The sequence below is a fragment of the Eretmochelys imbricata genome, chromosome 6 (assembly GCF_965152235.1).
Source record: "Eretmochelys imbricata isolate rEreImb1 chromosome 6, rEreImb1.hap1, whole genome shotgun sequence".
Lineage (NCBI taxonomy): Eukaryota > Metazoa > Chordata > Testudines > Cheloniidae > Eretmochelys > Eretmochelys imbricata.
In genome coordinates, this window is record NC_135577.1 from 8,342,096 (window position 1) to 8,365,470 (window position 23,375).

At 44.0% G+C, this 23,375-nt stretch overlaps 1 protein-coding gene across 1 annotated transcript in view; it reads right to left on the bottom strand.

Annotated features, from left to right (window-relative positions):
* LOC144267066 (E3 ubiquitin-protein ligase rnf213-alpha-like) overlaps positions 1-23,375 on the bottom strand; it is a 174,163-nt gene that overhangs the window by 61,290 nt on the left and 89,498 nt on the right. The window contains exons 32-42 of the mRNA XM_077820731.1: positions 22,616-22,807; positions 17,027-18,497; positions 15,052-15,245; positions 14,202-14,357; positions 9,423-13,052; positions 7,158-7,291; positions 6,942-7,037; positions 5,621-5,736; positions 4,238-4,366; positions 3,411-3,475; positions 2,566-2,716 (exon numbers count right to left, since the gene is read on the bottom strand). Of these exons, the coding sequence (XP_077676857.1) occupies positions 2,566-2,716; positions 3,411-3,475; positions 4,238-4,366; positions 5,621-5,736; positions 6,942-7,037; positions 7,158-7,291; positions 9,423-13,052; positions 14,202-14,357; positions 15,052-15,245; positions 17,027-18,497; positions 22,616-22,807 (6,334 nt within the window). The remainder of the gene's footprint in view (positions 1-2,565; positions 2,717-3,410; positions 3,476-4,237; positions 4,367-5,620; positions 5,737-6,941; positions 7,038-7,157; positions 7,292-9,422; positions 13,053-14,201; positions 14,358-15,051; positions 15,246-17,026; positions 18,498-22,615; positions 22,808-23,375) is intronic.

Consider the following 23,375-nt stretch of genomic DNA (forward strand, 5'->3'; position numbering starts at 1 on the left):
ACATAGTGATAGAAGATGTGGAAAAAGCTAATGTACTCAATGCTTTTTTTGCCTCTGTCTTCACAAACAAGGTCAGCTCCCAGACTACTGCACTGAGGAGCACAGTATGGGGAGGAGGTGACCAGCCCTCTGTAGAGAAGGAAGTGGTTCAGGACTATTTAGAAAAGCTGGACGAGCACAAGTCCATGGGGCCGGATGTGCTGCATCCAAGGGTGCTAAAGGAGCTGGCGGATGTGATTGCAGAGCCATTGGCCATTATCTTTGAAAACTCATGGAGGTCCCGGATGACTGGAAAAGGGCTAACGTAGTGCCCATCTTTAAAAAAGGGAAGAAGGAGGATCGGGGAAACTCTGGCCAGTCAGCCTTACCTCAGTCCCCGGAAAAATCATGGAGCAGGTCCTCAAGGAATCCATTTTGAAGCACTTGTAAGAGAGGAAGGTGATCAGGAACAGTCAACATGGATTCACAAAGGGTAAGTCATACCTGACCAACCTGATTGCCTTCTATGATGAGATATGGGGAAAGTGGTGGACGTGATATATCTTGACTTTAGCAAAGCTTTTTGATATGGTCTCCCATGGTATTCTTGCCAGCGAGTTAAAAAAATATGGATTGGATGAATGGACTATAAGGTGGATAGAAAGCTGGCTAGATCGTCAGGCTGAACGGGTAGTGATCAATGGCTCAATGTCTAGTTGGCAGGTGGTATCAAGCGGAGTGCCCCAGGAGTCGGTTCTGGGGCCAGTTTTGTTCAACATCTTCATTAATGATCTGGATGATGGGATGGATTGCACCCTCAGCAAGTTCACAGATGACACTAAACTGGGGGGAGAGGTAGATACGCTGGAGGGTAGGGATAGGGTCCAGAGTGACCTAAACAAATTGGAGGAGTGGGCCAAAAGAAATCTGATGAGGTTCAACAAGGGAAGTGCAGAATCCTGCACTTAGGATGGAAGAATCCCATGCACTGATACAGACTGGGGACTGACTGGCTAAGTGGAAGTTCTGCAGACAAGGACCTGGGGATTACAGTGGATGAGAAGCTGGATATGAGTCAGCAGTGTGCTCTTGTTGCCAAGAAGGTAATGGCATTTTGGGCTGCACTAGTAGGAGCATTGCCAGCAGATCGAAGGAAGTGATTATTCCCCTCTATTCAGCCCTGGTGAGGCTACATCTGGAGTATTGAGACCAGTTTTGGGGTCCCCCCACTACAGAAAAGATGTGGACAAACTAAGAGAATCCAACGGAGGGCAACGAGAATGATTAGGGGGCTGAGGCACATGAATTATGAGGAGGGTCTGAGGGAACTGGACTTATTTAGTCTGCAGAAGAGAAGAGTGAGGGGGGATTTGAAAGCAGTCTTCAATTACCTGAAGGGGGGTTCCAAAGAAGATGGAACTAGGCTGTTCTCAGTGGTGGCAGATGACAGAACAAGGAGCAATGGTCTCAAGTTGCAGTGGGGGAGGTTTAGGTTGGATATTAGGAAACACTATTTCACTAGAAGGGTGGTGAAGCACTGGAATGCATTACCTAGGGAGGTGGGGGAATCTCGAACCTTAGAGGTTTTTAAGGCCTGGCTTTACAAAGCCCTGGCTGGGATAATTTAGTTGGGGTTGGTCCTGCTTTGAGCAGGGGGTTGGACGAAATAACTGCCTGAGATCTCTTCCAGCCCTAATCTTCTATGATTCTATCACACGTGCCCTATAGCTCCATTCTTCTCTATGGACCAGATGACATCTCTCATGATGCACCATGGTGTCCCCACTTTCATGGTACTACTGCAGCCACAGTGCATGATGGGAAATGTAGTTGAGCTTGGAGCCCAGCCCACAGAAGAGAATGGGGGCTTGAGGAAACCAAACTTCAGCTCCCATGAGACATTTTAGTGGCATTTCCAAATGGAAAGGTTTTGGGTTTGGCTGTTTGGTTATTCAGTGAATGAAAAGTCAATATTTTCCAAGAAAAACAGACACTTTTCACAGAAATTGTTTTGTTAAAAATACAATTTTCCATTGAAAGTTTTCACAGTAAATTCTTGACAAGTTATGTGGCTCCTTCCTTTAGTTTTGGCAACGAAGATTAGACAAATCAGATTAGACATGCCATTACGAAAGCTTATGCTCAAATAAACTGGTTAGTCTCTAAGGTGCCACAAGTACTCCTTTTCTTTTTGCAAATACAGACTAACACGGTTGCTACTCTGAAACCTGTCATTAGACTATAGTTTCCCTCCATGAAAAAAGCACCTTCCATTTACTTAGTCTGAAATATTTACACATTTGTTTGCTTAAAGTTGGATCCCATTTAATCACTAAGGACGATTGCACAGTTGCCTTGAATAATTGTGTAGAACTTAACAAACATTGACAGCCACAGCAGCATGAAAGACCGCCACACTCATTTTTCATTTGCATTTGATGTCTAACTAGGATTTTTTCATCTAAGAATCCACAGATATAATACTAGTGCCCGAGCTGATTGTACCATTAATCCAACCAGTTTGTTCTCAGAACATCTTGTAATATCCAGTCACACACAAATACAAGGTCTTTTGTTTATACTCACGTATATTCTTGCTCTGAGACTGAAAAAGTGCATCATAGAGAATCTGTATCCTTTTTGTAGCTCGCTGGCTGTTGTCTTTCTTATCCTCCAGCTGGATCACAGCTTTCTGGACACTTTGTTTGATCATGAATTCAGTGTTGATCAGCTGCAGCTGGAAAAATATTTGGCAGGGCAATGCTATTGTTCCCATTGGGCAGATGGGAACTGAGACATGGAGACTAAGGGATTGACTCTGGGTCACACAGGAAGTCAGCAGCAAAGCAAGGAATTGAACACAGATCTTCTGAGTCCCAGGCTAGTACCCAAAATACTATAGACCATCCTTCCTCTTCATTTTCATGGCCATCAGCAGAATAGCATCTGAGCTGTTCCCTGGCTATCTCTGTAGCAGTTTCAGGAGGCACGTGCTGCATCTCAAGTCTGCAGTTCCTGTATCTGTCTCATATAGCCCCATCTCTGCAGTATCTGAGCACCTCACAAACACCGATGAGTTTATCCTCATGAGGTTGGCAGCCCTATTCCCCCTCCCAGTCACAGGGGGAAGCTGAGGCCCACAGACATTCAGTGACTTTCCCCAGGTCACACAGGAAGTCAGTGACAGAGACAGATATGGAACCCAGAAGTCCTGAAACTTAGTCCTAGTGCCTTACCACAGGGCCAACTTTCCCACACTACTTAACAAGGGAGAATGGCTGGTGATCGCCTCTAAAATGCCAGGCGTGATGCCCTGCAACCTTTCCTCCCTTGGGCAGGGACCTCCCCAATTTCAACCTGTTATATTTGAAAAGCTAACACTGGATTTGATAGTTCTCACTTATGGCAGGCAAGATAGATAAAACACTTACATTTTCCTCTGGGGAGTAATTGGCTTTTTCAGCATCTTCAGGGGCAATAGAATCCTCTGGACAACCTTGAATGATGAGCAATTGCATGTTACTTATCTGTTGCATCAAAACCTTCAGATATTAGATACTTAAGGACTGGCAACAGTGTGATTACTGGGTAAAATCGGAGTCCTACATTGACCTGGGTATGTGGCTGGTCCTTTGGATCAGAAGAACCCTTGGTTTGATTAAACTGGTTTTAAATAACCACTCATCATTAACTCTAGAGGTTCAACAAGGGCTGGAGTGACTAAGGAGACTGCATTTCTGACTTCTTGTTAGCCAGTGTGGTGAGACTGAAGTTACTTTTGTGAGTGGTTTGGTAGCTCTCATGGAAGAATAACCACCGATTTGGGGTGAGTCTGCCCCGTTTCTCAGCAGTCTGATATTCTCAGTTGTGACCCACTGAGGCACAGTGACAGCCCCTGCCAAGCGTGGGCCCAGTGCGATGGCACCATTGCCAGCATAGTAAACCCAATGACTGCCTCTGACTCCTGCGCAAGTGGACCCGTGGACTGGATGACCCAGGCAGGGAGCATTACGGGATTCCCTACCCCCCTCTTACGTCTCTGTGCGGGTGTGTAGCCTAAATCACTACTGAGTCCTCACAGGGAATGTGCGTGGAACCCCACAGCTCCATTTGCACAGTCGCTTTTAAACGTATGGTGATGTCTCCTTATCTGATTAAACTTCACTCCACTGATGTTACCATCCCCTTATAGGGGCAGGGAAACAGCAGAAGGTAAAACAACACATCAGAGATGGGTTTAAAGCAAGAAGTCAGTTACTTGTGTCGGTTCCCTGCTGGGTGCTGATCATGAAAATCTCAGCAACTGTCATTTTGGAGAGCTGTCCCAGATTGGCTGCAAAGGTCTCGGGAGGCAGCAGGTCATCCAAGTGAACAGTGTGCCACTCACCTGCAGAGGCACAAATGGAATAGACCACAAAATGTCATTGAGTCACAGAGTTTTAGGCCAGAAGGGACCATTAGATCATCAGTCTGACCTCCTGTATAACACAGGCCATTAAATTGCACCAAGTTACCCCTGTATTGAGCCCAATAACTTGAGTATCTTTCCAGCCAGGCATGTAATCTGGATTTGAAGACATCAAGGGATGGAGAATCTATCACTTCCCTTGGTAGTTTGTTCCAGTGGTTAAGTCTCACACTGTAAGGCATTTTCTCCAGCCTTCACATCATTTTTGTATCTCTTCTCTGCACCTTCTCCAATTTTTAGCATCCTTTTTAAAACGTAAATATTAGAACTGGATGCAGTATTCTAGTGTTTGCCTCACCAATGCCATATACAGGGGTAAAATCATCTCCCTACTGCTCCTAACTCCTCCTGTTTATACACCCAAGGATCACATTAGCCGTTGTTGTCACAGCATTGCACTGGGAGCTCATGTTGAGCTACTTGGCCACTGTGACCCATAGATCCTTGCAGAGTCACTGCTTTCTTGTATACAGTCTGCCATTCTGTCCATGTGTGATTTTTATCATTTGGGGATAAAGCTCGATTTCTTGAGCATCCAGCACCACCAGCCTTTTCCCCTAAGAGTTCCCAACTAGAGCTAACAGAATTTTTTTTTATTGTTGACATTTTTGTGACATTTTTCATCAAAACGTCAAATTTTGATCAAAAACGGGGGTGGGGAATTCCCAACAAAAAGAAGCAGCTTTCCTTGGGAAAATTACTGTTTTTGTTGAAATTCCAGTTTTTGGTTGAATTTTGATAGCTCTCCCTCATGTGACTTAGGAACACAAGTTCCATGGAAACAGGGACTTATACTTCTAAGTCACTTAGGCCCAGATCTTTAAAGTTATTTAGCTGTTGCTGTGCTCAGCATTGCAACACCAAACTGATTTAGGAGCCTAAGTCTCAATGTCAAACATGATTTAAGCACCTAAGGTCTAAATCCCATTGACTGTCAGTGGGATTTTGGCTCCTAAGTGCCTAAATCCCTTTTGAAAATGGGACGGAGATGGTGCAATGCTGAGCACAGCAATGCCTAAATAATAGAAATCGGGGCCTTACATGCTATTGAAAATTCCACCCTAAAACAGTGATTAAGACAGTTAAAATTATTCAAATGTTGCAATAATATTAACAATCCCTCTTACTTTCTCCTCTTCTTTCAAGCCTTTCCAAATCAAGGCACATTCTTACCAGCACTGAATGCCAGGTAGCTGCACCCCCCGAGTATCCTTGGGACTTTGGTTATAATGACGACGTGTGATGGACTGGTTGTTCCTGGTTTTCTTCTCTCATCCACTATGCAGTATCTGAAAACACAACAAAAGTAAGATTCATAGTTTCATAGATCTTCAGGTCAGAAGAGACCCTCTGATCATCCAGTCTGACCTCCTGCATGATAGCACAGGCAAAAAAATCTTACTTGGTGATTCCTGCATCCAGCCCAATAACTTCTGTGTGAGCTAGAGTGGAGCTTTTACAAAGAGATGCACGGCCATGATGTACAGACTCCCAGTGATGGAAAATTCACCCCATCCCTAGGTGAGCACTTCCAGCCGTTAATTTCCCTCCCTGTCAACAATTTGCACCTTAGTTCTAGTCTGAATTTGTCTCATTTCAAAGCTCCCGGCCACTGGATCTCCTTCTGCCTTTTTCTGCCCTCAGAAATCTCCTCCCCATGTATGTCCTTTAGGCCATGATCAAGACAGAAAATGTGTTATTTGTCTCTCCATCCGTCTCTTCCCTCTGGGTGAAGTCCTGATATCCTGAAGTCAATGGCAAAGTTCCCACTGACTTCAGTGAAGCCAGAATTTCACCCTGTTTCCATTCTCCACTGTAACGTCCTAGAGTAAAGCTATATCTACGCTTAAACCGCTACTGCAGCTGCACCGCTGTAGCGCTTCAGTGTAGACACTCACTAGAGCAATGGGAGGGGTTCTCCTGTCGCTATAGGTAATCCACCTCCCCAAGATGCGGCAGCTAGTTTGACAAAAGCATTCTTCCATCAACCTACTACTGTCTACATTGGGACTTAGGCTGGCTTAACTACATCCCTCAGGGGAGTGAGTTTTTCACACCCCTGAGACGTGTAGCTAGGTTGATCTAAGTTTTAGACCCGCCTTGAGTCTGCTTTTGACTTTTTGCCATTATATGAGGTGATACCAGCACAATCAGCCATCCCTGCTGTTTGCAATGGGTACTGACTGTTGCCAAGTCTGGTGATTTTTCTCCAAGCCCCAGTTCCCAAAATGGCTAGATTATGGGAAAACCTGCTTTTGTTTAAGGTTGGGTGCCGAGCTGGCCTCCAAGATTCTTTTGACAGCCTTATTTTTCCCATTCAGCCTCCCTCAGACACTGCAATGGAGTGGAGTGCTGGAAATTCCATCAGCAGGAAGATCTACTAGCACAGAACCACCATGGTTATTTTATAAGGCCCCAATTCAGCAAATCATTGAAGCACATGCTTTACTCCTCCACTGTATTGGGACCTAAAATGATAAGAAAAGCTACTTACTTTGCACAGGCAAGAAGCCTTTTGCTGCTCTGCGGCTCATCAAAGTTGAACTGGACAAAAAGCAGTTTCTCTTCAGTCGATTCTCTGAAAAACTTACTGCACATGATGAAAAAATCTCTTTAGATACTTTTTAAAAAATCACACTGAAGACATAAAAAAAAATCACATACAAGACTAAACAAAAAGAAAAAGAGTAGGACCAAACAAACTCGTTACCTAAGTTCCCGGCGGAATGCATGTTCTGTGTCAAACTGACTGAGAAAAAGACAGCGGATTTTATTTTGGAAGTTCAGCCTCTTTCTTACCACTTCCAAATCTCTCTGGTTTAAAAGTCTAGCATGTGTAGAAACCTATGAAAAAGAAGGTCAATTTAGGCAAGATTTTTGCACCTGATTTTGCTATTGTAAACACATAGGAAAACTGCAATAAAAATCATTCCTTTACTGGACTTTTGAACGGTTGCCCAATAGAACTGATGTGAAAATGGGTTTTTCCCTCTCATGGAAAATGTTGATTCTTTTTGTTGAAAAACCAAAGCCACGAACCACCCCATTTCCTGCAGCGCAGCGCTCCCTAGCACTGCACTGGGGCATTGGGATCAGCACTGACTGAGAGGGGAGAGCACCCCCTACAGAGCCCCCACCCCACTCCCTGCAGCACAGCGCCCTCTAGCACCACAACTGGGGCATTGGAGTCAGCACTGACTGGGAGGGGAGAAAGCCCTGTTCTGAAACATGTCCCCTCCAGACACATGCTTTATGGGTTTTGAGAAGACATAGCATGAGGTACCAACACCAAACATCAGTGGATCATAAGAATTTCCTTGCAATGGCCACAGTAATAATGACTCTCATTCACTTTCTGGGCTTTGGGTCAGTGAAAAAGGCTGGAGGATCTTAGGCCGGGTTGGGATAGCTGGGTAAGATGCAGACAGAGCTGGGTAAGACGCAGAGAGTTAGGCAAATAGGCACTTAGCAGAAACCCACCTACACATGAATTCAAAGTTGAGCAGGTGCAGAGCAGAGCTACTAGGATGCTCAGGGGGATAGAGAGCTGATCTTACAAGATGACACTGGAAGAGTGGTTTAGCCTAACAAAATGAAGGCTGAGAGGGGATCCTATTGCTCTCTAAAAATACATCAGGGGGTAAAAACCATGGTGAGAGAAGGGCTATTGAAGCTAAAGGACAATGCTGGCACAAAAATAAATGGGGATAAATTGGCCATGAATAAATTTAGAAGAAGGTTTCTCACCATCAGGTGAACGAAGTTCTGGAAGTCACCCAATAGGAGCAGTGGGGGCAAGAAACCAAACTGATTTTAAGATGCAACTTGATACATTTATTAAGGGAATTATCTGACAGAGTTGCCTATGTGAGCAAGGACGGAACTAGATGTTCCAGAAGGTCCCTTCCACTCCTATGTTCTTATATATAGAACTAACCTCTTCATTTCTCAAAACCACAAACATTTTACCTGTAATGACAAAGTCAAAGAACCAAGAAAAACACTGCTCTGTAGAAAGACTGAAGGAGTGGGATTGTTACCACAGAAAGGAGATGAATAAAAGGGGTCTGGATCCAAATCTTTAAAATACTCACTGTTCCAGAGAAGGGAGATAAGGAGCATCTGTTCTCCCTGTCTCATAACACAGTAACAAGGGGACAGTCAATGAAAATAAAAGGTGGGGAATTCAAAACTGATAAAAAGAAATCATTTTTCACACATGTAATTAGCCTGTGGAACTCACTGCTGCAATAATTTGCTGAAGCCAAGAACTTCAGTTCATAGATTCCAAGACCAGAAATGACCATTGTGATCATTTAGTCTGGCCTCCTGTCTAACACAGGCTATAGGATTTCCCCAAAACAATTCCTGTTTGAAGCAGAATAGAACTTTTAAAAAATCCAACCTCAATGTTAAGACTACGACTAATAGAGTCCAAACATAGCCCTTGGTAAGTTATTCCAATAGTTAATTATCCTCGCTGTTAAAAATGTATGCTTCATTTCCAATCTGAATTTTGTCTTCCTTCAACTTCCAGCCATGGGATCATGTTATACCTAGCAAACTGAAGAGCCCATTATCAAATATTTGTTCCCACTTATAGACTGTCATCAAGTCAGCTTTGGACCTTCTCTTAGTTAAGCTAAATAGATTGAGCTCCTTGAATCTCTCGCTATAAGGCTTGTGTTCTAATCCTTTCATCATTCTTATGACTCTTCTCTGAACCCTCTCCAATTTATCAACATCCCTCCCACGTGTTTGTACAGTGCCTAGCATAATGGGGCTCCGATTGTGACTGGGGTCTATCGGTGCTACCTCCATACGAACGATAAATAAAAACAGTAGTCGTCGTCTAATACTGTGTTTTCAGGGGTGCTGCGCACCTGCAGTTATCACGGAAATCAGCTGGAGTTCTGGTTGCCCCCACCTCTTAGAATCAGGCCCATTATAACAACACTAAAATAAAACCTCTCACCTCCAGGCACAGTCCATTGGTGTCATCTGCATTTGACTGTTGATTCACGGCTCCCCTCAGAATGTCAATCAGGCCATTGTGCTTCTGCTTTCCAAAGTACAGGTCCTGAATCTGCTCTGCGTCCTCCAGCGGAGAATATCTGAGGCGCAGGATGGAATCGGGGGTTGCACACTCGATGAGTTTGCTTTTAGAAGCTGCAAGGACTGACTCTTCATTGGGCAGACAGATCCCCTGAAGGCCACTCGGAGAGCACTGCAGAACAACAGTGGCAGAAGTGTCATCGCTGAAACCAATGAAAACATCATGTTCCTGGGGAGCCCGGTCTGCCGGCCTCGTGCAGCAGAAGTCCGTGTTCTTGATAGTGACAAACAACTTGGCCCATTTGTCCAGCTCCATCCTCAGGTCCTTCTGCTGCCAGTGTAGAATGGTATTCATCTCCAAGCAGTGCTTCTCCAGCCTGTTCAACAGTGGGGTGGGGAACTGTTTGTAAACCACGTTCTTCTCCTCAATCACAATCAACCTAAACTCCTCCTTCACGCGGCATTTAACTCTGTGAGTTCCAAGGCCAAGGTCGACATAATAGTTTCCTCCTAATCTGACGAAGCACTGGTTCAGTGCATCGTAAAGGCTTTCATACAGGTTGTGAATGTTTAAGAGAATGACGGGCCTGCCTGTCTCCATGCAGATTTTCACTCTGTTAACAGACCGACACACCTGTGAATATTCTTGGTCCCGTGGGAAACCCGAGCCAAATATAATATCACAGTTCTCTATGTCCATGAGTTTGGTCATCTGTATGATCTGGAAAGCCGCGTGGTTTGTTGTTAACAGCAACAAGTATCTAGATACAAACCCCATCTGTTTCTTGTCTAAATTTTCCTGTAACAAACGAACTGTATGGATGGTTTCTAAGTTGGAAGGCAGAGATATGGGTGAGTACTGTCTGAACAGCTCTAAAGGATTCAGAACTTTTAAACCTCCAAAGTTTCTCAGAATTGCTTTTGAAATGAGCTTCTTTTCTTGAGAGATGCTTTCTATGTTCTTGGCGTAGGACAGTATCATTTTGATGAGGCTGTAGAAGTCACGGAGCCCAAAAAATTCCATGGACTGTTCCTTTAACACTTCACAATAGAAGTCAGCCAGGGGGGGGAACAAATGCTCAATCTTGGTAACATGCATCTCGTCAGCACAGATTCCCTTGGCCGTCTTTACCAGCTCGTCTTTGTTGAGGTCGGTCCGGAACACAAGGAGGCCCCGGTTCATTTTAGCAGGGTCCAGGGCCCAGTTCGAAATGCCAACAAAGCCAACTTTTTTGTACGGTTCTGGGGCTTCATCATCAACACAACCATCTTCAAGAAGAGGGTGCAGTGTCTTCAGGGGCATCTCAGGTGAGTCTTCTGCAAGGCCTATCTCATCCAGGATAACCACAGAAGCGAACTCCTCCAGTTTCTGGCCCCTTTGGAACTGTGCACATTGTCTGAAAGTGGAGATGATTCCTTCTGGCTTGGAATGAGGGCTGCACTGGAATGACACCAGCTGGACTTGCTTGCAGCGTTTGAACAATTCTGTTTTAGACAATCTGCCCTGCATTGCATCAGCGGCTATGGTCTTAGACAAGGATTTGGAGCTACCTGGCTTCCCGACAAGGAAGAGTGGCACTCTCAGGTCCATGCATATGACCATCATGAAGATGTTTTCCCTGAGGGCATCGTTCCGTGCTGTTGTCTTGGGAACAGAGAGGTTATCCAGGAACACCTCTTGGCAAAGGACAATCTCTTGCTGAAGCAGGGATTCAGGCACAGAGAAGCATTTCGCTATCTCTTTCAGATAATCTTGGCGACTCTCGAGAGATACATAATAGCAAACCCCAACTGCAAGAACCAGAGATCTTTGTGCTTTGTTTAATAGAGATATCTGATCTTTCTCACACCCCTTTGCAAGGGCATGAATGGATGGGTCTTGGTCCTGTGAATGTTGAGCCTCACTCTTTTTTTCATCGATCAGAGGAAAAAGCAGGTCTCTTAAGTTATAAAACCACAGCAGCACCCCCATGCAGCGCTCTATGTCCCGGAGGCTGGCGATTCTGCATTCCTCTCTCTTTTCTCTTAAAAACTTCTGGGAGGTGGAAATGACGGAGGTAAAAACATCCATGTTGTCTTCGGGAAGCTTGTCTTTCACGATGGATTTAACAATCTGTCTGATGTACAGACTCTGAGTCTTTTCATTTAGTTCCCCAAAGTCCCAGACAAGAGGCAACATGCTCGGTGGAAGAGGCTGCACCCGATACACCAGCTGCCTCAAAGGGATATAGCCCAGCTTTTCTAGGGTGTCTTCACTCCGAACTCTGTACCCCAAGCCAGCTTTCTCTAGCTTCTCAATGGTTTCCTTGGTGTGCCTTTTGTAAGGGTTGCAAGCAGCCACCACTTTTAAGCGAGTGGTGGAGATTGGCTCTCCATTCACACTCTGGTCACACAGGACCTCTTTAATTGCAAACACGGCTTCGGTGGTGTTGGCTTCATCAAAGAACAGCACCGTGTCCATGTTGTGCGTCTCTTCATTGTAGCGCGCCAGCTCGATGGCTTCCTTGACTTTCTGGTGGATGATTTTGGAGCTGGTGCCTCCATGAACACGCACCAGGATCATATTCTGAACATCCCTTCCTGCTCTTTGCAAGCTGCACATGAACTGCACCAGCTTGGTCTTCCCACAGCCTGTTTCGCCCATGATGATCACGGGGATCCCACATTGGAACCTTAGGTGAATGGCCAGCATTTTCATGGTATTGTCCAGGGTCAGTTGGTAGGATTCATCTGGGTCCTGGGAGCTTCTCACACCGAATACGCTGCAGAGAGTTTCTAGCTGCTCTTGTCTGGACAGATCTTCAAACTTTTTATTGAACGGGACTTTCTGAGCCTCAAGGGTGAGATATAAATGTTGGTCAATAACCTTCTTCTCCAGAACAACCTGTGAATGTGCGTCAACAGCATCAAAACTCCGATTGATATGGAAACCCAAGAACTCCATGGAGTGGTTGTCAGCATGAAAAATTATGTAGGGGTGAGACTCTTGCTCCCACTTGCGTCTTAACTGGTACCCTCTCAATACACTGTCCTCATCCATTTTATCCTCTTCACTGGGTGAGCTTTCATCTGCCATGGCTAGGGAAGGCAAGGCAAAGTCCTTGGACATGGTGATCATAAATTTTACAATAAATGCTTTAAACCCCTTAAATTCCTCTCCGGCTAATTTGCTGTTGCAGAACACTGAGTTTTCACACTTCATCAGCTGGAGATTTAGGAAGCGCGTGAAGTTGCTGAGCTCAGTCCAGGAAGGGTTTTTTCTCCCGCAGGACTCCAACAAGAGCCTCAGACACTGTTCCTTGGTCCCTTCAACCCTCCCAGGGGTGAAACAGAAGCTGTCAAGATTAGCCTTTCGCTGGTATCTGCTGATGTACTGGTATGACCTTTGGAAGCCATCACCCCTGAACGTGTCACTGTCCAGCAGCTGCTGTTCCACTTCAGCAGCAGCTCCAGAACTGTTATTGGTAAGCATCTCTAGTACTTCTATTGGTGATATGCATTTCACAGCGGGAAGGAGACCTAGAAATACTTTCTCCATTTCACTGGTCATCTAAAAGCCAAATGACAAGGAGTTAAAGCTTTAAAAACACTGAAGTTACCCGCACAAACTGAAGAAATCATCTACACATTGACACTAATATTATTCATGAGGACATGGCTTAATGAGCAGAGCACAAAGAATTTGGATAAGGTAGCACCATGTTACACAGTGCATATCATTCACTGATACAGCCAAATTTAGATTTTTGAAGTAACTTACCTAATCCTCAAATATAAATGATACCATCTCATCTTCCTATATGATAGTGTTTAATTCACAGGATTTTAAAGATGAGAAGCAGCCCATTTTAGGTAAACTTTAACCCTTGCTATGAAAAAAGCCTTACTCTAATATAGTCCAATGGTCTTGCCTCTTGCACACTTCTGTGTGTAGTTGACACTCTAAACAAGCTAAGTACCAATCTTGAGGTCTGATTTTCCATTGATTGGCACCTTGTGCTATCATTTGTACAACAGTATTAGATTAGAATGGTAGCATCATATACGTATAAACAGCTTCACAAGATTCAAGGCAGGATGCTTAACTGTAACATATACATATACAATGTGGCCAACCTAATGCTCCTCTGGATACTGACTAGAGCTGGCCAAATTTTTTGACTGAAAAAATTTCCTGACAAAAAATGTGGTTTCACTGAAATTTTCTGCAGGAAAGGGTTGATTCTGATTACATTTTTATTACATTTTTCAATTTTCCATAAAAAAAACAACATTTTTGTTTTGAATCACATGTCCAAAAATGGTTTTGATTTGGTAATATTAAAATGAAAAAAAAATTCTTTTTGACCTGTCTGAATATTTTCTTTCAGTCAGAAATGTTGCCATTTTTCATTTTGATATTTCTGAATCAAAACTTCGCAGAACTTTCCAAAGTTAGGGTAAAAAGTTGAAATAGCAGATTTTCCCACAGGATGGAAGTTCCAGTTTCCAAACAGCTCTAATACTGACAATATGTGTCTCCTCCAACAACAATTTTATACAGCTCACTCATTTTTCTCTATTTTTGGACAGTACAATACTGGCCAAAGATTTGTAGTTCCATCAAGGTCTTCTCACTTTGAATTTTAACATGCTGCTATCACACGCACGTTGCTAGGTTTCTGAGAAAACCTGCCATTCACTATCATTTGGAGAGTACCTCTTGTTTTCTTGTGCTGCTTATGCCTTTTCCTCTCACCAGGTATTCAATCAAATAAAGATGGGACTCTCTGCACTTCCAGACCATGCCATCAGGGCTTTGGATGTGTCTCAGAATGCACAGCTCAATCAGTAACTTGTAAAGACCCTTCGAGACCTGTCAAGAAAGATGCAGGAGTGGTCAGTTTTGCTTCATCACAGTGTCAACTGTTCATTGCTTCCCATAGTTACTAAACTTTCTCTAAGGTGCCATAAGTACTCCTTTTCTTTTTGTAAACTTTCTAAGTTACTGAAGACCCAATAAATCAATGAGAAGAGATGCTCCATGGAAGTACACCCCAGGTAGAACCTCAGCTAGTGGAAAACAGGCACAGTGCCATTGACTTCAAGCAAGCTACATCGATTTACACCAGCCAAGGATTTGACCCATTGTGTGGTCTCCCTGCTGATATGACAGTAAATGCTGGGCTGTCGCTGTGCCAGTGACAGAGACAATGGCAATACGAAGAGATTTGCTGGCATTGTGACAGAGTAGCAGGTCCTGGGAAACTGCACAGTGATGCAGAGTTAAAATCTACTGTGAGCATCATCTTCTTCTGGCATCACAAGTGGGTGGGTCGAGTTTGGTTTGTGGTGGAACTTCTGGTAAGACAACTACATTTTTGTGATACCCCTGTTCACAGTTTAACTGTTTGTTACAGAAATTGGATGGTATTAACTGCTTTCCATAACTACCAGTGGAAGGAGTTTATTTATCTGACACTGACAGGCACATTCACAGTTTGAATGAGAAAATCCATCTCCACTGTATATCATGGCATGGACATTGCGCTCGGTAAAGAGACACTTACCACAGGGGATACGTCAATATGGAAGATACTGGGCCCAGCCTCAGTTGGTTTCTGTTCCAGTGAGCGAAGCTCTTCCAGGAGAAATCCAAAATCTATTTCCGACTCTGTCAGCCTAATGGTTTTGTGGTGCAGTCCTGCGTTCTCTGGTCGGGTTTTGGCTTTTCTGGTGGTATTTGCGACAAACAAAGACTTCCCTAAAATGAGAGAGAAGGTCAAGATTCAATTTCTACAGTGCTCTGCTGTCTCAGATTCTGTCTTTAATGTTTCCATTTCTTCCCCTGAAACAGAGAAGACCTGATCCCCAGCTAGTGTATCATAGAATCATAGGATATCAGGGTTGGAAGAGACCTTGTGAGGTCATCTAGTCCAACCCCCTGCTCAAAGCAGGACCAATCCCCAATTTTTGCCCCAGATCCCTAAATGGCCCCCTCAAGGATTGAACTCACACCCCTGGGTTTAGCAGGCCAATGCTCAAACCACTGAGCTATCCCTCCCCCCATCAGCCATAGCTCTATTGGCATCAATGGGCCAGACCCCCAGCTAGTATAAATGGACATAAGTCAGCTGGAGTCAATGGTGCAGATCTCCAGCTGGTGTGAATGGGTGTGGTGCCATTGGAGTGAGTGGAGCTACGCTCATGTACACAGGCTGAAGATCTGGCCTTTTTATAAAATTTTTCTTCAGCTGGGGAGCTAAAAGAAGTTTCTACACTGGAGAAATCTCACCTTTGCTCCACAGGCCAGGCATGGCACAACTTGCTGTAACTTGAGCTTTCTACATGGTAAAAGCCCAGTGACTGTGGTACCAGTTCAAGCTCTGAATCCCCACCCCCTCAATAAAGAGCATAAAGCAGAGCTAAAACTGAGGGCAGATTTTCTGCTCCACTCTGATGTAGATTCTCTTCAGCCAGCTCCTTTGCCACCCCCTGCAGCCCCAGAGCCAAGTCTGGACCCAACAGCCCATTTGATTAACAGGGTCAACAGATACGCAGGAGCCTCACAGGGAAAGTGTGCCCATGGCTACACCTCCAGCTAGACCTTGACCCCCATGTGTAGGCCATGGGTCTACCTGTTCCCTATGTACTCTGGGGCATCGCCAGAGGAGCTGGGACAGAGAAGACTGATTCTGCTCCATCTCCCAGTGCATAAAGGATAAGCAGAATCTAGCCGTTAATCTGTATTCAATTCATACTTATCGGGACAACGATAATCCCGATTAAGGGCTTGGCTACACTTGCAGATGTAGAGCGCTGGGAGTTAAACCAGCCTCCGGAGACCGCAGCAGGGAAAACGCTGCTGTGTGTTCACACTGTTAGCTGCAAGCGCACTGGCGTGGCCACAATAGCAGCTCCTGCAATGCCACAAAGAGCAGTGCATTGTGGTAGCTAGCCCAGCGTGCAAGTGGCTGCAGCGTGCTTTTCAAATGGGGGTGGGGGTGGGGTGTGACAGGGAGTGTGTTGTGTGTCTCTGGGGGGAGAGACAGTGTGTTTTGGGGGGCAGAGAGTGTGTCAGCATGCTGTCTTGTAAATTCAGACAGCAGCAGACCTCCCCTCCCCCAGCCTCTCTCTCACAGCAGCCGCATTCCACAGCAATGGTTGCTTTGTCCCGGAGCAGATAAGCATGTCGGCTGTCAGAAACGGAGCTTTGAAAGGGGATATCTGCACACCTGCAGCCGAGTTCAAAACAATGAGAAGAGTGGCCACTTGACTTCAGGGGATTATGGGACATTTCTGGAGGCCAATCAGAATGCAGTAATGCAACATGTCATCCACACTGACGCCTGGGCGTTTCAGCCGGGGCACAGCAAGCTTTATGCGTCTCGTGGAGGTGGATTACCAAGAGCGCTCCAGCTGCAGAGTCCAGGCACTCTAAGTGCCTTGCCAGTGTGGACACCTCACGAGTTAGGGCGCCTGGGGCTGATTTAATGCGCTCTAACTGGCAAGTGTAGCCATCCCTCAATCTCTACTAAAACCTACCCATGCCAGCTCGCTCTGAAAATACAATCTTCACGTTCTGTTGAAAGGGCTCTTCAAAGACCTGAGCAACAGGTGCCACCCCACTGGGGACTCTCAGATGTGTCTTCAGGTATTTCTGAATGTCTACCCCCGAATCACAAGAAAAGGAGACTTTGTATGTGTCGAAGGCTGTCATAACATAAGAATTGTGAGCTTTGGCGTCACAGAAGATAAGAAACCTGTAATTGTCATTGCTGCAAGATTGTGCAAAGAGAAAGAAGAGGGACTCCAGTTTCTTGGAGACTTTGTAAACTAATTTTTCTGCACCAAGCAAGCAATAGATCTTTTTGTGTCTGGGGTCTGGGGAAAGAGCTCTCCTCACAATCAGCTCAATGTCTTCTTCCTCTGTCTCAGGGGTACAGACCAGCACCTCATCATACGTTGGAAGAGGTGCCCCCTCAGAGCGCATATAGACTGACAGCAGGAGAAGTAACATCTGCTCTTCTTTACATGTGACAAGGCAAGGCTTCCCCGCTTCCAGACCCACTGGTAAATTTCTCTCAGTGACAGCAGTTTCAGGAGACGTCAGGTATTTCAGCATTTCACCGAAAACATCCAGGCTGATGTATTTGTCCGACACCAAGCCAGTGAGCTTGCTGCAGTAAGCGTTCCAGAGAAAATGCACCTTGGCATGGATAGACGGCAAACTCTCAAAGGAAGTGGCCAGTTCATCTTTCGCAAGGCTTTGGAAGGTGGATGGATCCACATCTCTGTTCCTATTTTTAAACTTCATGGACTTCTGCAGAAAGGCTTCTCTCTGCTTGTCATATAATTTGCTCAGCTCTTCAATCTTTTCCTCTTCATCAGCATAGTCTAAGGCAAATTCCATGAGCATTTGCTCTGTGATGGCTGAGTTTGGCAGATAATTCTGCAGAGCTGCCTTACCCACCGATTCGTCATACCCAGACTCAACCAGACCTTGGATGAGCTGAGGAAATTTAACAATGTAGTCATTCCAGGACACGGACTGATCATCTTTCTCAGATATATCAACGGATTCTGCAGGAGTTTCAAGTGCTCTCTTTAATGCCTCTCCGATATCCTCTGCTTTAACATCATGCTTGAAAACAGAAAGCATATTGAGAACCTGTGGGTCTGTTTGTCCTTCACGCAGTTGGGCTAACTTGCTACACAAGTAGAAGAGTTGGCGTGCAGTGAACATGTTTAGATGGCAATAATTGTTCCTTTGAGTCTCCAGATATTTTTTCCACTCTACAAGGCAATGCTCCATGACTTTGCAAATGCCATCTAATTCTTCCAGGAGGGGTTTGTTGGTCTGAACAAGGATTCCGGCTATTCCAAACTCAGCGTAGATTGTTACTTTGCGTTTGGGGTCACAATAAATTTCAGCTTTCCAGTCTATGAAAAGGATGTTGCCAACGCTGAGAAGTTGCAAGTAGAGCTTCCCAACCATTTCAATTTTTTCCAGGATCTGTAATGTGTCAAATACACAATGGGAAAATAGAATTTATAAAATACTGCTAGTTTTCAAGATCATTAGGACACTATGAATATTATACTTTCTTTTGAGGATCTTTACAACTTAACCTAAGTAATTTGAATCATTTGATTAAGTGGGGATTCATCTTGGGACACCCAACTTTTCTCATTTTACATTTTACAGAATGCTGACATGAAAAGGACCTGCTTTCTGTGGAATATTTTGATTTTTCATCAAAAACCTAAACATCTGGAAATCACAATATTTCCATTTGGCTATCCTTCTATAGTGCCTTATGGGAGTTGTAGTTCAGCTGTTGTCTCACGTCCCTGTTCTCCTCTATGGGCTGGGCTCCTCAGCGGGTCATCATCTTCCATGATGCAACCATTTCTCCTTGACATGGCTGGTGCATCATGGGAGATGTAGTCCAACTAGGGAGCCCAGCCTTTAGAGGAGAATGGGAACATGAGTCACCCAAACTACAATTCCCATGAGACAGTACAGTGGCATTTTGAGAGGAAGGATGTTTCAGTGGTTTGGGCACTAGCCTAGGACTTAAAAGACCCAGGTGCAATTCCCTGGTCTACCTCAGACTTTCAGTTTGACCTTGGGCAAATCATTCAGCCTCTCAGTTCCCCCTCTGTACAATGGGGATAACTACCCTGCCTCACAGGAGAGTTGTGAGGATAAAGACATTACAAACTGTAAATTCTTTAAGATCTACTGATTAAAAGGTGCTACATATTATTTCAGAATCAAAATATTTGGGTTTTCAGCTGAAAATTTCTGGTTTTTGATTTTTCACCAAAAACTCAAAGTTTTCCTTGAAAATTTTCAGTGAAAACAATTCCCCCTCCCATTTTTCTTGAAATTTTCCATGAGCAAAATTTTTTTTTCCACCAGCTCCACTCAAGAATCTCGGCTGATCTCACCACAGAACTAAGATAACTTCTAAGAGAGCCAAGCCCCAACCTTTTAGGGCCTAATTTTGGTAGGTGCTGAGCATGGACCACACAACTAAGTTAGTGACAACTAAAAGTGGGAAAAGAAACATTTTGGCTGAAGCTTTTTTCACCAAAAAACGCACTTTTGGGTCAACTAAAACCTTTCATGAATTCAAATCAAATTCGTCAAATTGTTTGGTCAATCCCCCCGACAAAAAAATTGCAATATTTAGTTTAGATATTTTCTAAATGAAACTTTTCTTTTTTTCAATTCAAAACCATTTTTTGTTTTGAAATTCAATTTTATTTTAAAAACTCAGAAAACATGTTTGAAAGCTCAAAAATAAAATGAAATGTTTTATTTTGGGTAAATCAAAATATTTTGTTCGACCCAAAATGAATTTTTCTTCAACTTTTTGGTGGGCTGAAAATATTTAAAAAAATCATTTTAGGTTGACTCTTTTTAATATTATTTTTCGGAACAGCCAGTGGACAACAAAATCAGTCATTCACGTAGCTCTCGTGAGCCCTTCTGACAATCAGAGCCTTAGTGCTTTGTTGATCAAACCCAACATAGCTCCCATTGATGTCAATGGAACTGAATAAAAACTTCTCTCCCTTTCTTAAGGTGCTTAAATGCCACCATTTTTCATTCATTGCCACAATTTATAACTGAGGCCAAGAGTGCGCAGGATTAAAAGAAGAAGAGTTGGGATGGTTGGTGTAACAGAAGGAGGCAGGTCCATACCAAGTTATGCCATGCTTTTTGCTTGCTTGTATCAAACTATGCCATGCATGAGGCAATGCCAAGATATGTGCTCTACCTAGGAGGGGATGTTGGGGAACTGTCAGGGAACATGCCACCCTGGCCCATCCCCAGTGAACAGATGAGCCCTGTACGGGTGAAGGATGGAGCTTGGCAATACAAATACATGGTTGAGGGAAGAATTTCTCAGGCTGGGATTTTATTTAAAAATGGGGTTTCTCTGCCCCTTCCTACAGATTGACGTAGGGGAGGGGATTGATGTGGTGGAAGGGCTTGAATGCTCGTGACCCTGAGAGCTGAGCCAGCGGTAGCTTTGCTGCCAACAGAGTCTCCCACATTGGATAGGATAGCTGCAGGCCATTGGTTCTCCATGTTGGGGGTTGGAATAAGGCTAACAATCTTATCCCATATAAAGTACATCTGTTAAGGATTTCTCAAATAAACCTGGGAAAAACACAAATGATGATAACGAGAAGTCCTGTGGCACCTTAAAGACTAACAAATTTATTTGGGCATAAGCTTTCATGGGCTGGAACCCACTTCGTCAGATGCATAAAGTGGAAACTTCAGTTTGGCAGGCATATATATACATGCAAAGATGGGTGTGTTACATGATTATGTGGAGGACCAGTGATAACTAGGTCAATTCAATCAGGGTGGATGTGGCCCACTCCTACCAGTTGATGAGAAAGTGTGAATATGAAAAGAGGGAAAATCACTTTATTCTAGCTCACTACAAAAAGCAATTTTCCTTTTTTGGTATTCACACCTTCTCATCAACTGTTACGAGTGGGCCAAATCCACCCTGACTGAATTGACCTCGTTAGCACTGGTCCTCCGCATAGTAATGTACCACAGCCATCTTTGTATGCATATATATATATCTGTCAAACTGAAGTTTCCACTTCATGCATCTGACTAAGTGGGTTCCAGCCCATGAAAGCTTATCCCAAACAAATTTATTAGCCTTAAGGTGCCACAGGACTGCTCATTGCTTTTGCTGAAACAGACTAACACGGCTACCCCTCTGAAACCTATCCTCCAAAGTGTTGGCAGTCCCCTCAGTTTTGAGTCATCTGCAAATCTGATCAGTATGCTCTCTATTCCTACATCCAGATCATTAATAAAGATCTTTGGTTTGGTAAATCCGCTCAGGTTTACAAAGGCTGCTGTATATCCACTTTCCATTGATGAAGTGGTGAACCAATTAATAAACTTGCACGGCTCGTCTTGAGTAGTGCAAGATGGTATATTCCTGACGTGCAAGGCTGGGAGCTGGGGGGATTCAGCTGATGCGTTTCTCTGTGTGATTCATGAGTGGCTCTGGGAGCGTTCGTGCAATCTAGCTGGGTACGGGACGCCATATGCAGTTGTGCTGAGTGGTGATAGCACCTGGAGGGGTTTGCTGCTGGTCACTAGCAAAGCATTGTGAGAGACAGCCCAGGCTGGAGCGTTAAGGGGACTCAGTGGTCCCACAGTTCCAGGCTGCACCCTCGGGATCTTGTCACATTGGGATCCGCAGTTCAGCTGCCCTGGACCTAGAAATAAGTGCTGAGACCTCTCGAGAAAGCAGGTAAGAAATTTTTTGACAAAACATTTTTTCATCAAAAAATGCCAATTTGTCAAAATCAAAACTGTTCACAAAACAGAGATGGTTGTGACAAATTTTCCAACTCAAAAAAAAGTAGAGAAAAAATGTTCCAAATTATTGATACATCCCATTTTTATATTTTTGAAACGAAAAGTTCCAATTTTTTTACTTCAAAAAGACTTTTTGTTCTGAAATTTAACTTAGTTTACACTAAAAAAATGAAAATGAAAAAGATAAAAATCAGAACAAATTGTTTTGACAGTATTGCAAGAACACATTTTAATTGACCTGAACTTAAAAAATGCTTTGGATTTTCATTAGTGAAACATTTTGACATTTTGACTTTTTGTCCCAGTTCCTGTAGGGAAAATTTTTCAACATATTAAAAATTCTCTCAGGATGGGAAAATTACTTCCCACCCAGCCCTCCTCCCAAGTTCCCCCAGCTTCCTGCTTGCAACCTCAGAGCTGCACCTGGTCTATGGCAACTCTGAGTTTGTGTTTCAAAAATTTAATTTCATCTGACATTTCCTTTTTTGTTGTTGTTTTTGTTCCTATTTGGAATGAAAACAAATGTCAAAATATTGGAATTTCCCATGGAATGGAAATTCCAAGTTTTGACCAGCTTTAGTTCCTACCTTGGTCTCCTAACACTGAACTAAAGGCATGGGACAGTCTCCTCCAAAACATCAGTTCTACAACAGGAAGGCATGTTGCTGGAGAAACGGAACTTCCCATCAAAAAGAAGCACAAATATAAAGGAGTACAAAAAGTCACATTTCGTGGTTAATGCAGAGATCAGGATTTACCTCCAGGAACCTGTTCACCTCTTCTCTCCCCTGCTCAGCCTTTGTGGCTATCAGCATGAGCTTGTTCTGCAGCTCAGTGAGCTGAGCCAGGCTGTACGTTCTAGAGTCCGTCTTGTCTGTCTGGTGTCCTTGAGCAGCCTTTTCAGCAATATCCCCTGGTAGTAGCAGTGAAATGCAATTATCGAGAGAAGGCTGGAGGGAAAACAGAGTTAAAAAAGATAAATGCTGCTGTGTCTTTATTCTGTGGGACCAATATGTGCACCCATCAAGGCCAATACAAAGCATTTCAGAATCTGTTATTGTGCAAGGGTTTTAATCTTAGAAATCTACTCATTACCTGTGCAAGACAGTAAAGGTGGAAGAATCATTCTAGATCTTTGAAGGTATTATGTACAGCAGACCAAAGATATGCAGAAGCAAAATGAACTATTTGGAGTCCTATGATTTTTTGGGACCAACTTGAAACATCTTAAAGGAGCCTGATTTTCAGACCCATCCGAGCACCCATTGTTAAGGTGCTTCCAACTGGATATTCAAAATCATTGGTCGCTTCTGAAAATCATGGCCAGGTTCCAGCTCTTGGGTCTCGAGCTTCTAGTATGAACCAGGTCTGAATGGGGAAAAGGGATAATTCTAAGTCTGTAGACTCAGTGACTAGTGATTTTGGGAGCCAGTGTGGCTCCTTTTAAAAGAGGCTGATTTTCAGACAGTGCCGAGCTCCTGTTATGTTCATGGCACACACAGAGAAGTTAAATAAATA